The sequence below is a fragment of the Panthera onca genome, chromosome A3, assembly GCF_046562875.1.
Source record: "Panthera onca isolate mPanOnc1 chromosome A3, mPanOnc1 haplotype 2, whole genome shotgun sequence".
NCBI lineage: Eukaryota > Metazoa > Chordata > Mammalia > Carnivora > Felidae > Panthera > Panthera onca.
This window is the reverse complement of record NC_138341.1, coordinates 136,464,582-136,477,203: the sequence shown is the minus strand read 5'-3', so window position 1 is coordinate 136,477,203 and position 12,622 is coordinate 136,464,582. Positions and strand designations below refer to the sequence as shown.

The window sequence follows — 12,622 nt, the reverse complement described above, 5'->3', positions numbered from 1 at the left end:
AGGAAGTTACTTAGCCAAAAGTATCTACTGAGCACACGCTGAGGTGTCCCTGGGAAGCAGAAACAATTCAGCCCCCCTCCCTCCAGGGCTCGAGTGGGAGCCAGCCGGCAGGGATAACAGAGCTGCTCAAATGCTTAGAACTAATAAAGCATTAACTGAGCACCTACGTTGTAAAGGCATGGGGGAGCCAGACAGGCATGGCCTCCGCCTGGGGGCAGCGCTGGGGAAGCTGGATGAGAAGCATCTACACCTGGGGCCGTGGAATGACCCAGAACCAGAGGGACTGGGAGGTAGGGGTCTGGGAAGCCCAGGCTGTGCTGGAATGTCCGGGCTGGCCTCCCTCAGGGCGCTCACACCGACAGCTGAAGACGGACAGGGAAAAGCCAAACATACCAGCAGGAAGACGTTTTCCGGCAAAGGGAGCATAATTTCCTTTTTTAGTCCAATTTCCAATCCAATGTCCGGGGGCCAGAAGTATGCACGAAACTGAGACCTGAACTCTGACTTTGGGAGGTGTGAGTAGAGGGGCTGCTGTCCAGCCTCACAGACAGGGGTGCGCAGAACGGGGGTGGAGGTCCAAAGAGCCGCGCGATCATCCAGCCAGCTCGGGTCGCGCTCACGGTGGCCCGGCTCACACACAGGACATTGTCTGCTCTGACTCCTGAGCCCTCCCAACACCCCAAAGAGGCAGCTGCGAGGGTCTGCTGTCCCGTCTCAGGGGGCCGCCCCTATCACTGAGCCAGCCCCCCACAGCAGGTGCCGGCTCGGGGCCACTTCCCAAACTGCAGCCTCTGGGAGCCGTCCCCACGACGCTGCCCCTCCCGCCCCGCCCAGACCAGTGCCGGCTTCGTTAGTGTCTTGAAATCACCTTCCTCTCACGCTAACCAATAGTGCTTGTGAAATGGCGTTTTTAAAAAGCTGAAATAACTAACATCCCACACTTCGGGGGGAAGAATGGTCTGGAATAAGTAAACGAAATGCAGTCCTGCTCCTGAGATGGCCAGATGCCCGATAAAGGGCCTCCAGGTGGGGACCCTGCAGGTGTTAACCTGGAGACCTTCCATGCATCTACAGGGACCCCGCAGCATCCTGACGAACCTCCAGGCCACTCAGTGGCAGCACAGTGCCGAGGGGGCCTGCACGGCTCAACCCTCCAATCCCACGGCCCAGAGAGCATCAGGGGCTCCCCAGGTCACGGAGGCCACCCTGCTCTGGGCCCTGGTGCCTTCCCCAACTCCATGCCTTTGCGTGAACTGTTCCCTCTGCTGCAACGCTTTGCCCTGCTTTTCTCAAGGGGCCAATCACATCTCAGTTCAACGGTGCCTCCTCACCCGAGCCTTCTCAGATCTGCCCACCCACCCCACCCCTCCGCACTCCTCCCCGGCACCTGCTCAGCTCCCCTGGGGCCCCACCGGAGCCGTGACGTCTCGCATGCTTGCACGCATGCTCACTGGTCTGTCGCCCCACTCCCCGCTGGGCAGAGCCCTAAGTGCACAGGGCCTGGGTCCCCCGTCTACTCTGTCCCTGGCACACAGGAGGTGTTTGAGATTCCTGCAGTAACACTGATGTGCTGCCCTTGTGGACAAGGAGAACGGGTCGATCAGCTTCTCAGGGGGTTAAAAATAATTTGTAAAACGTGCAACAGGTGTGAGGGAAAGACCTGTTGGGGTAGCCCTGTCTCTGCACGCCGCACGGCTTCAGGGCTGGGAAGGAGACAGGGGCCCTGGGGACCGTCAGAGACAGCAGCCCGAGACGGGCACTTACCAGGCTGGTCCCCAAGGCCTAGACTAATTCCACATGCGCGGCTCCCTCACTAATTGTTTCCAGCCGTAGCTAACAGGTGCACAGCTCAGCGGTGAGGCCCGTGGGGTTTGCTTCTCACGGCACCGGCCCCCCTCCCCTTCACCAAGGACACCCTCTCACCCGGGAACCAGACCTTGGCCGCGGGACCGGCCTGCCCTCCCTGAGATGGGCGGGGTCACGGTAACGTGGGTGACGGGGGTGCTCTGAGTGTCTGGTTGGTCACTGCTCGCTATCACGGCCTGTTGTATTTGCTGTCACCACATGTGTCCGCGTGGTTGTCTCGTGGCCGTAGCTCCTGGCGTGGATTTCGAGGGGGCAGGGGCAACGGTCCAACCCGCCGCGACCCAACTTCCCACAGAGCTGGGACCGGCAGGGTGTAAGGATGGGGCCACAGGTGAGTGACGGAAGGGGGCTTCTGGATCCGGTGGTGGGAGGGCGTTGGGGGGGCACTGCCTGTGGGCACCCTCCTCGGGAAGAGCTTAGGAGCCCTGGAGCCGGCGGCCCTGGCTTCCAGCAAGAGGAGGAGCCTGCGGGAATTGGGGCCAAGATGCGGGCCCCGGCCCTCTGAATCACCTGGGGGGCTCCTAGGGACGGCAGGCCCTCGAAGTGTGGGTCCGGGTGTGGGGGCTGGGCGCGTGCTACTGCAGTGTGGTCGGCAAGGACTGCCGTCACCAGCTGGCCTCCCTGCCCCGCAGGGACCCCCAGGTGCGCATGAACAAGGTCCCATCCACCTGTGTGCCCCGTGGGTCTGGGCGGGCAGTGGGCTGCAGGTGTGCCCGGTGCTGGCCCCGCCCCCAGCCGGGTGGGTGGGGCCTGTGCCAGAGGAAGGAAGGGACCCAAAGGCGGGGAGCAGCCCCTGCTGTGGGAGCCCGCCCCCCGTGGGGGAGGGGAAGACAACATCAGCATGGAGAAGCTCGGGGACAGTGGCACCGGCTCCCTGTCCCCCATGCTCACCGGATGTGGTCTGCTTCAGTTTTTCGTTTTTCTTCTTCCTCCATTTCCAGGGCTTGAAGATCCTGCCCAGGGTGGCCAGTTTGCTGTTCCTCCTCACAGGGGGGGTTCGGGTCCCTGAGACCAGATACTCGGAGCGCGCTGGGGGGACTGGGTCCATCTCATCTGCAAGGGGAGCACACCAAGGAGGGGCCGGGTGATCACCAATCCCGCGTGGCTCCCCTCACCCACGGGGCCACCGGTGATTCTCCAAAGCCCGGGGCTGGCCCGCGCCCCTAGCATGCTGGCACGTGCAGAGAAAACGTCCGTGGGGCCCTCGAGCAACAGGGGCACTTGCTACTGTGGGGCCCGGGAAGAGAAAGACACATGCTTCTCCACAGGCCGCTCTGTAGTTCACGATGTGTTCATTGTTTAAGGAAAAAGATGGGTGAGAACGGAAAACATTGCAGCGGACAAGACGGTCAAAGTGCAGAGTCACATGAGCCAGACGGCTGCTGTCTCCACTGCCCGCCCAGAACCCTGTCCCACAGGCACAGCTCAGACCAGAGCTCGGGCCGGCACCCGGGAGGATGGGGGAAAAGCTCAAGATGCCCCAAACCCCTCCTGGGACAGGGCAGTGACGAGGTCTTGGGTGTGCTGAGTTTTAATCTCCCAGTGTCACTCGGGTGGGGGTTCACAGACCAGCCAGTGCTCCCCACCCAGCATGGCTGCCGGCACCGGTGCCCGGACCCCGGCCAGGACACCCCACGTGCACACACACACGCACACACACGTGCCACCCAGAACACATTTAGTCCCACAGCCAGTGAGTTAATTCACTTCATTGCGATGCACAAGCAGGGGCTGGGAGCCTGAGTTTATAAAGAGACAAGAAGCCCCAGAGGGGCCCAAATATGCTGGATGAGCAGGGCTGGAGTGAGGGGGTATTGGGAGGGTCCTCGGTGGGAGTCCACCAGAGGGGCCAGACCTGGCCCGGCGCCCCAGGTGATGGACGCCCCAGAGACGAGCCTCCTGGGCTAGGAGCAGCCAGACAGGGCTCACGGCACCCAGCCCCTCCGAGCCTCAGTTTCCACACGTGTAAAATAAAGATAATGATCGTCCCTGACATCCAGCATTCAAAGGAAAATGCAGGGTGGCCCCAGAGGCTGGAAACTTAGGTAAACATATATAACACACAGTTGATCGAGAGTAGGTTACAATCCGTGTAGAATGATATTAACTACGTTTTAAGACCGTATAGACACTCTGGTGTCTAAGACCATGCCAGCATGGCTGTCTTCTGGTAGAAATTTTCACAGTAATTTCTATTATATGAGGAACAAAAGAATTATCCTGGAGTAAAAGTCACTGCTTGTTCCTGGCCAGGTACCAACTAACTTTACCCTCACAGTAAATCTATGAGATACAGGACTCCTATCATATCCATTTTACAGATGAGCACACTGAGGCTCAGAGCAGTGAGTCATCTTGTGGACCCACAGAGCGAGAAAACGCTGGAGGTCAGGCATGACCTTGCGGGGCCTGAGCCCGGACCCCTCTCGTATCTGGAAGCTGCCTCTACGGTGACTGTGTGAATTTATCTCCCGGAGCAGGACACAAATGGGTAAGACACCAACAGAAGGCACAAAGCAGGACTGTCCCAGCCACCCAGGTTGCGTGGCCGCTGTCTCTGGCTATTATTAATTGAGTATTAACTACATACCGGAGACTGTCCCCGGTGGTCTACAAAGCAACCCGCGTGGAAGAACAAGCTTGGGGGTGTCTTGTTGAGAGACGAGCCTGCTCGAGCTTGTCCCCAGTACCCGGCACCCAGCAGGGGCCTGGTGGGGGGGGGGGGGGGGGAGCCAAGGAAGCCCCAGGGCACCTGTCGCAGATCCCCCCCCACCATCTCCCCAGCACCGTGCTCCAGCCGCGGGATGCAGACAGGCCCTTCTCCTCCCAGAGGCAGCTTACTGTGTGTTGCCATCCCCTCCTGCCTACGGGCGCCAGATTCAAGCGTGTGGGTCAGAGCCACACGGCACAAGGAGAGCCGCTGTCCTGCGGAAGAGAACTGGCCAGGTCTCCCCAGGCCTTGGGCTGGTGTGAAAATGAAGATCCCCAGAGATGTGCAGAGGGACAACGGACCATTGTCACCACTCCACAAAAGGTGGCGTCACAGAAACACACATGCCCCACACGATGAGTGTGGAAATCCAGAGGAGGGCACACACATGGCTCCGAGTTTCCTAGCAGCCAAAGCAAAAACAGAGCAGCACAAAGTAGAACCCGTGACCCTGGTCCAGGCCCCCAGCCGCCGGCGGCTCCCCCGCATGCCCCACAAGGCCTTCCAGCCGGTCTCCCCGCGATCCCCACCCTCACAAATATAACTGATCACATCGCCGTTCTGCACGCTCCCTGCCCTTCCCCTTCTCCTGTAGCACAAAGTGCAGATTGAGCACCACGTCTGTGTAGCTCCCCAGAGCTGCTCCTGGTGGCCACCCACTCATCTCCGCCCCCTATTCACAGTCGTCATCCCTGCGCGGCGACATTCACGGCACGCAGCATGCTATGGGAGGCAGTAGGGTGCAGTTGTTAAGAAAGCAGGTGCTACAACCAGGCATCTGGGCTTCACATCCTGGCTCTGTCACTCACTAACGGGGCAGGGCGTGCTGGCACCACCCCTCCCTGCACCCTCACGCCTGCCCTGGCCTCGCTGGGGAACCGAGGGCACGGGACTTCCCAAATCCCTGCCCGGGGCTCGGCCACATGGCTTGCTTGAACCCATGGAAGGTGGGCCGAGGGGCAGAGTCTCCCTCCTCGCCATCGCCTTCCTCCCCACCCTCCTCTTCCTCCCCACCATCATCACGTGAGTCCCTGGACTCCCTGCCCCCCCCCACCTCTGCCCCTAGTGGCTGGAGCAGGTACCGGGGTTCCCAACGCCCCTCTGACACACAGGGTCCTCACGCACAGCCTGGAGCACAGAAAGGGCAGGGGCCCCAAGGGCTCGAACTTGACTCGAAATTCAGCAGGGAGCCATTGAGGGATCTTCATCTCATTAAAAACAGAATAAACTGAGGGCTGATGGGGGGTGGGGGGGAGGGGAGGGTGGGTGCTGGGCATCGAGGAGGGCACCTGTTGCGATGAGCACTGGGAGTCGTATGGAAGCCAATTTGACAATAAATTTCATATTAAAAAAAAAAAGATCTGATTTGTCCATTTAGCAAATATCCGCCTCGCTCGACCAGGACAGACACGTTCGTCTGAGCAACGCCTCAGGGACCTGCTGTCATCGGGGAGCAAAAGCCCAGGGCAGCAGGCTCCAGAAGGCTGAGGGCTGCACCCCCAGCACCCCCTCCCTCCTCCACCTCTCCCCCTGCGGGGCTCAGCCCAGGACCAGGCGCAAGGACAGAAACGTCAGAACAGACGCTGTACCCTCCAGCGAAGGGATCACAAGCACCTCGAGGACAGAGAGGGCACGACTCTCTCCGACTGTGCGCCCGGGGGTCTGTGTGAGCAAGAGGCGGGTGTGTGTCCTCCTGGGCACACCAAGGGTGGGTGTGCACGGGGACACGTGTGTACGCAGGAGTGGCTGTGTTCCCGCATGTGTGTGTCCCGGGGCGGGGGGGGGGGGGGGGGGGGGAGGGCGGTTGGCGCCCCTGCCCTCCTCCCTCTACCTCCGGCCCGTGAGTTCACCCAGTGTCTCTCTCGGGCTGCTGGGGAGCCCCCTTCCCCCACCGGGGGCATTCCCGGGGGTGCAGACACATTAGCACATCCCTCCAGCCTCCGAATGACACAGCGGGGCTGTTCCCGGGCCACCTCTGCCACCTGTGAAGCATTAGCAGTTAATTAATGAAACATGTTTCCCCACATCTGCGTGAGGAAGTAAAACTGGCAGCCACAGGGCAGGCGGGAGGCCTCCCCGGGTTCCCAAATGACGGATGGGGCAGGTGGCCCGGCCTGCTGACACGAGACAGGTCCGCCCCCCACACTCCAGCCCTCTCCTGGTCCCCAACCCTGCCTCCCTCCCCCACCGATGGATCCCACAGACCTACATTGAGGCACCGCTCTAGGACAAGGCCGGGAAGGCCACCATGACCGAGCTCACTGAGCTTATGGGCTCATTTTCATGCCTGGCCCTGGGCCAGCCCCTTCCTTCACGATATCCCCTCCACCCTCGCTCCCATAGCTCTCGGACATCCTCCCGGGACGTACCGTTTACAATTGCCATCTGTCTTTCTCACCTGGACAAACGAAGTCCTGTCCGTGAGAACGGGAGCTGTGGCTGTCTCGTTCGCCGTGGGCCCCTGGCATCTTTACTGGTGCCTGGCACACGGGAGGTACTCAAATAAACACCTGCTTGGCCTGTGACTCTGGCGCCTGGATCCGACCCCCGTCCATCGGACTCTGGAGTCCACTCCTTAGTGACCCCGGGCATTTCTGCTTCCCCATCTTCCATCGACTGACCTGTCTCCCTCTTCTAGCACGTGGCCTCTCCCCAAAACACACCACGGAGGGGACCCCCACTCGCGGATGACCCCCACAAGCTGAGTGGCTGGCCTCGCAGGGAAGACAGACAGACGCCCTCTCTATCAGCCAAAATCGGAAGACCGCTCTCTGCTGGCTTCATGCATTCATTCATTCCCAAACTCAGGCAGCAGGCATCAGCTGAGGCCCGCCCGGGGCCAGAGCTGCTCTGCATGGAGGGAGGCGGGCTCTGCGAAGGCTGCTGGGGGGTGGGTGGTACTTGATTCCGGCCTTGGAGGTTGAGGAGCTGAATAAAGGGTGCGAACCCATCAAAGCGCGACAGGACGTGGTATTTGGGCGATGGGAGATGAGGCAGAAAAGCAAGGTCTGGCGTCCTCATCTCGGAGGTCCAGAAGCCCCGTGAAACTTCCACGTGGGAGACTGACGTGCTCAGAGATGCCAACTTCCTACACTGCCGATTAACGACCAACACACGCACGCACACACCTGCACGAGACTGTCACGTATTATCACCACCACTGACCATAAATAATAGGCAGAAAAGAACCTCACGGTAAGAGAGGACTCTTTTAATTAAAAGTATATTGATAAGTGAATAAGAAACAACACGGGGGCGCCTGGGTAGCCCAGTCGGTTGAGCGTCCGACTTCGGCTCAGGTCATGATCTCACGGTTGGTGGGTTCCAGCCCTGCGTCAGGCTCTGGGCTGACAGTGTGGAACCCGCTTCAGGTCCTCTGTCCCCCCCCCCCCCCCCTCTGCCCCTCCCCTGCTTGTTCTCTCTCTCAAAAATAAACATTTAAAAATACACATAAATGAATAAAACTGTGTCGTCCTTGGTGTTACCAATTTGCCAGCGTGGGTCTGTGCACTCGAATCTGAGAGCCTTCATCCTGGAGCTCGGGGTTTCCGGAATGGGGAGGGCAGGGGAGGCACAGAGGACCAGCGCTGTGAAGGGGCCTCACCGAGTGCCGTGTGGATGACGGCTGCAGGGAGCCAGGCTGCAGGCAGGGAGGCTCTCTGAGAGGGGACAGGCAGCATGAGGGTCGCAGGCCGGCACAGAAAGGAGGGAGGGATCCAGAGATGTTGCTGAGTGAGAGCCCTCATCAGAGCCGGGAAAGCCCTCCACCTGGGGCATTGGTGCACAGGGAAGGATCAGGAACACCCAGGTCTGTTCCAGCAACAGCACATCTACGGAGCACTTGCTGTGTTGTGCGACAAGCCCCGTCCTGAGCACCGAACACGAATCAGCTCCTTTCGTTCCCATCAAGACCCTAGAAGGCGGAGGCGCTTGGGTGGCTCAGCTGGTTGAGTGTCTGAGTCTTGATTTCAGCTCAGGTCGTGATCTTGAGTTTGTGAGTTTGAGTCCCATGCTGGGCTCTGTGCTGACAGTGGGGAGTCTGCTCAGGATTCTCTCTCTCCGTCTCTCTCTGCCCTCCCCTGCTCATGTGCTGTCTCATTCTGTTTCTCTCTCTCCAAATAAATAAATAAACTTGAAAAAAAAAAAAAAAGACCTCAGCAGGCAGGCCAGTCTTTTCATCCCCCATGTGACAAGGAGGAAGCCGGAGGCACAAAGGTGTGAGATAACTTTCCCAGGTCACACAGCTAAGGTGACAGGATGCTTACAAGTCAGGATGTCGGCTCCAAAAGCCCTCATCCTAACCCCCTCGCTACATCACATGGAGCGGGTGAAGACGGCACTGTCGGGGATGAGGGGCGAAAGCCAGGGCTGGAGCAGACCTAAGCATCAAAGCCGCGTGGAGCAAAACCGTGGCACTTAGCATCGAAAGACCCACGGCTTGCGGCCAGGCCACGAACGATGTGCCCCGACAGCCGTCTACGAAGGAAGTTCTCGGTGTTTTGATTGAACCACCACCAGGACGCGTCTGAACCTCCAAACCCAGATTTTCAAAATGGATTTTAAGTCTCCCAGATGTACAAGGACTGTGGTTTGACGTTCCCCATTCCTGGAAAATTCTTGAGTGACGACCTTAGAGCAGGATATCTGGGGAGCACCGATCAATACGGACAGAACCAGGGCCCAGAGCCGAACACCTACGTGAGTCCACTCCACGTAACCGTGGCCGGGCGTGGAGGCGGGGACAGGTCGCTGGGGTGGGGAGGGAGAGGGCGGGGATGCAAGAAGAAGGGTGAGATGCAAGAAGGGATGCAAGAAGGGATGCAAGAAGAAGGGGAGAAGAACTTCTAAGGGCCGATGGCTCTATTCTCAGGACCTCTGCGGGATTTTCCTGCTGCTCTGAGAGCCTGCCCATCAGAACCTGTGGTCCCTTACAGCCCCCGTGCAGATAACCGCAGCCTCACCAGGCCACGAGGACCCCAAGAGCAGGCTCCCACTCCTCCTCGGGCGCCCAGCACGGCACCCGGTGTGTGGGATAAATGAATGATGGACTGAGTGAATAAATGAATGAATGAGACACATTGATCCTGCGGTAGAAAAACTGAAGTGGAATCCAAATGCAGGTCACTGGTTATTAACAGCGACCCAGAGTCACCTCTGCGCCCCTGGACGGCAGGAGATAATTACAATCCCTAAGCAACTTCCAGGCTTCATGCTGGCTCATCCCCTCCCCCGGCGGCCGCCACGAGCAGCCCTTGACACAGACGGAGGCTTTCTCGGCCCTGCCCGTCAGCCGAGGCGCCCAAGAAACACAGGGAAGGCAACAGGAGACCCTGGCGAGGCGTCGGAGTGAACACGAGCCCCGGGACCCTGCGGATCGAACGGACGCTTCGTCATAGGAGAACACGGTTTAGAAGGCCGAGGGCAGCCGCCAAATTCATTGGCACGTTCATTCCAAGCAAACGACCCCAGGAGGCAGGGGCTACGTTTCCAGCTCCATTTGCCATTTGGGAAGAGGAGGCTGAGGGGACAGGACCCACGTATGGAGTCACACAGCTGGTAAGTGGCAGGGCTGGCACAGGAGCCCGGGCTTTTGGATGTAGAGCTCGCATTGGGGCGACACCAGTGTTTCCCAAAGCATGTTCCATGGAACCCTAGCTTGGGAGATGCTCTACGGATAAAGACTGATGGGAAAACACTGCCTACACTAAAAGCCCTCCCTGAAGGGCTGCCGCGAATGATCACAGTGAAGGCTCTGAGAAGTCCTGCAGTAAGCAACTGCATACTGCTGTTTCACCAGCTCTTCCTAAACAGACAGATCAGGCAACCCCTATTTACACCTCGTTGCCCAGACAGCCATAACCATAACCACACACAGGCTGGGGCAACAACAGACTTCGAGCAGGAGACGTGAGATGAAGCAGTTTAAACATATATCCTGCAGGGGACGCCCGGGGGGGCTCAGTCGGTTGAGCGTCCGAGTTCGGCTCAGGCCATGATCTCGCGGTTCGTGGGTTGGAGCCCCACGTCGGGCTCTGTGCCGACAGCTCGGAGCCTGGAACCTGCTTCGGATTCTGTGTCTCCCTCTCTCTCTGCTCCTCCCCTGATCTTGCTCTCTCTCTCTCTCTCTCGCTTTCTCTCTCAAAAGGAAACATTAAAAAAAAATTTTAATGTATTCCTGCTAAGAAGTGTTCACGACAATTTATTTTTGGAATATAAAAGTCTTATCCCTAATATCTGTGTTCCAAAGATAACGGGATTCTCTAAGACCTTTGCAGAAGCTGGGCTTTGAAACTTCCCACGGCTCTGAGCCATGTAGCTGCCCGGGGCCCCCGCACAGCAATGGTGAGGAGAAAACGACGACGGGACAGTGGGTACCATCTATGCCCCGACGCCAGTGCAGAAACCAGGGCCTCCTTAAAGTGGTTTCTTTCTGCCTCGCACGTCTGGTGGGAAAACCAGCGCACGGGACGAGAGAAACCATCCGTTTAGCATCAACCCCGTGATCCTGCCAAGGGTCGCTGATGTCTGCCACACATATGGCCGGTTCTCCAAGTGAAAATCAGCTCAAATCTGCAAACCAGGTGGGTCTGAAAAGGCTGTGTGGGGTTTGCAACGAGGAATTAGACCACGAGGACCGTGGAGTTGGGGACGGTGAAAGGGGGGACCCGGAAGCCACCTTTGGCGTCTCGGACACCGGTGGTGTTGGCATTGCGCTTAGTAGGTTGGTCTGCACTTCGGCAAACTCCTGCAGAAATTGCTTAGCAAGAAGCCCATGGGCTTTGCAAAGACGAAAAGCTGCTTTTAGAGACAGCCGCCTAAAGATCTTCTTCTACAGAGGAGAGAAAAACGCGTATTTCAGAGAAAGGATAAACCGTAAAACAGCGCACCGAGAGACGTCAGCATCGCACTATAAATGGAGATAAGTAATATTCCCCACTGCCTTCAAAGCCCAAGCCCCAGCCCAGACTTTCCACACTAAAGTGTGACATGAGGCTCTTACATGCCAGTCAGAGCTTATGGACAAATGTTAATTTTTAGAAATACGCGTGCTTTTAGCATTTCTGAGAGGAATTACACACATGTCAAGGCTGGGAAGAGTCTGAGCCAACAGATTTGCATCTTGAAAATGGGTCCCACATGGGGCGCCTGGGTGGTTCAGTCAGTTGAGCGCCTGACTTCAGCTCAGGTCATGATCTCACAGTTTGTGAGTTCGAGCCCCGCGTCAGGCTCTGGGCTGACAGCTCAGATCCTGGAACCTGCTTTGGATTCTGTATCTCCCTCTCTCTCTCTGCCCCTTGCCCACTCACGCTCTGTCTCTCTCTCTGTCTCAAAAATAAAAATAAACATTAAAAAAAATTAAAAAAGAAAAGAAAAGAAAATGGGTCCCACGTTCATCTCGCTCGGGTCAGGGGTGGGCAAATGCTTTCTGTAAAGGGCCAGACGATCTCTGTGGCAACTACCGGGCCACTGCATGGGAGCCATCCATGATACCTAAATAATAGGCACGGATACGCTTTAATCAAGCTTGATTTATAAACACCAGTGGAAGGCACAAGTGCTCTGGGAGCTGACTCCTGCCTTAGGTGGTCCCTTCGGAAACGTCTTCGGGAAAAGTCCCACTGGACGCTGGGAGAAGAAAGAAGGCGGGAAGGAATGGCTTTGGCTCAGGATCCCTTACCTTCACTCTCGCTGCTGACCCCTAGGGTCCAGCCAGTGTCACTACCTACCTCCAACTCTAGCCTCAGACTGGTTTCCCAGCATCCTCTTAAGCCGGCCCGGCCCCCCCCACCCCCACCCCCCTCCCCCCCCCAGCAGGGCCTCGCATTACTTTCCTGCTTAATGTCACTGTGACTTTTCTGGTGAAACACAAGACCCCAACTGTGACCCCAATCCTTCTACTTTCTTTCTTTCTTTTCTTTCTTTCTTTCTTTCATTTATTTATTTATTTATTTATTGGGGCGCCTGGGTGGCGCAGTCGGTTAAGCCTCCGACTTCAGCCAGGTCACGATCTCGCGGTCCGTGAGTTCGAGCCCCGTGTCGGGCTCT

The 12,622-nt window shown here is 58.0% G+C and overlaps 1 protein-coding gene across 5 annotated transcripts in view; it reads right to left on the bottom strand.

The window, feature by feature from the left end:
- The window catches only part of PHACTR3 (phosphatase and actin regulator 3), a 214,898-nt gene that overhangs the window by 99,083 nt on the left and 103,193 nt on the right, over positions 1-12,622 (bottom strand). For 4 of the 5 annotated variants that reach the window (XM_060621361.3, XM_060621356.3, XM_060621370.3 and 1 more), the window contains exon 2: positions 2,758-2,919. In XM_060621361.3, coding sequence (XP_060477344.1) covers positions 2,758-2,919 — 162 coding nt within the window. Of the gene's footprint in view, positions 1-393; positions 651-2,757; positions 2,920-12,622 lie in introns of those variants that run through there. The other variant, XM_060621382.3, reaches the window with a different exon arrangement.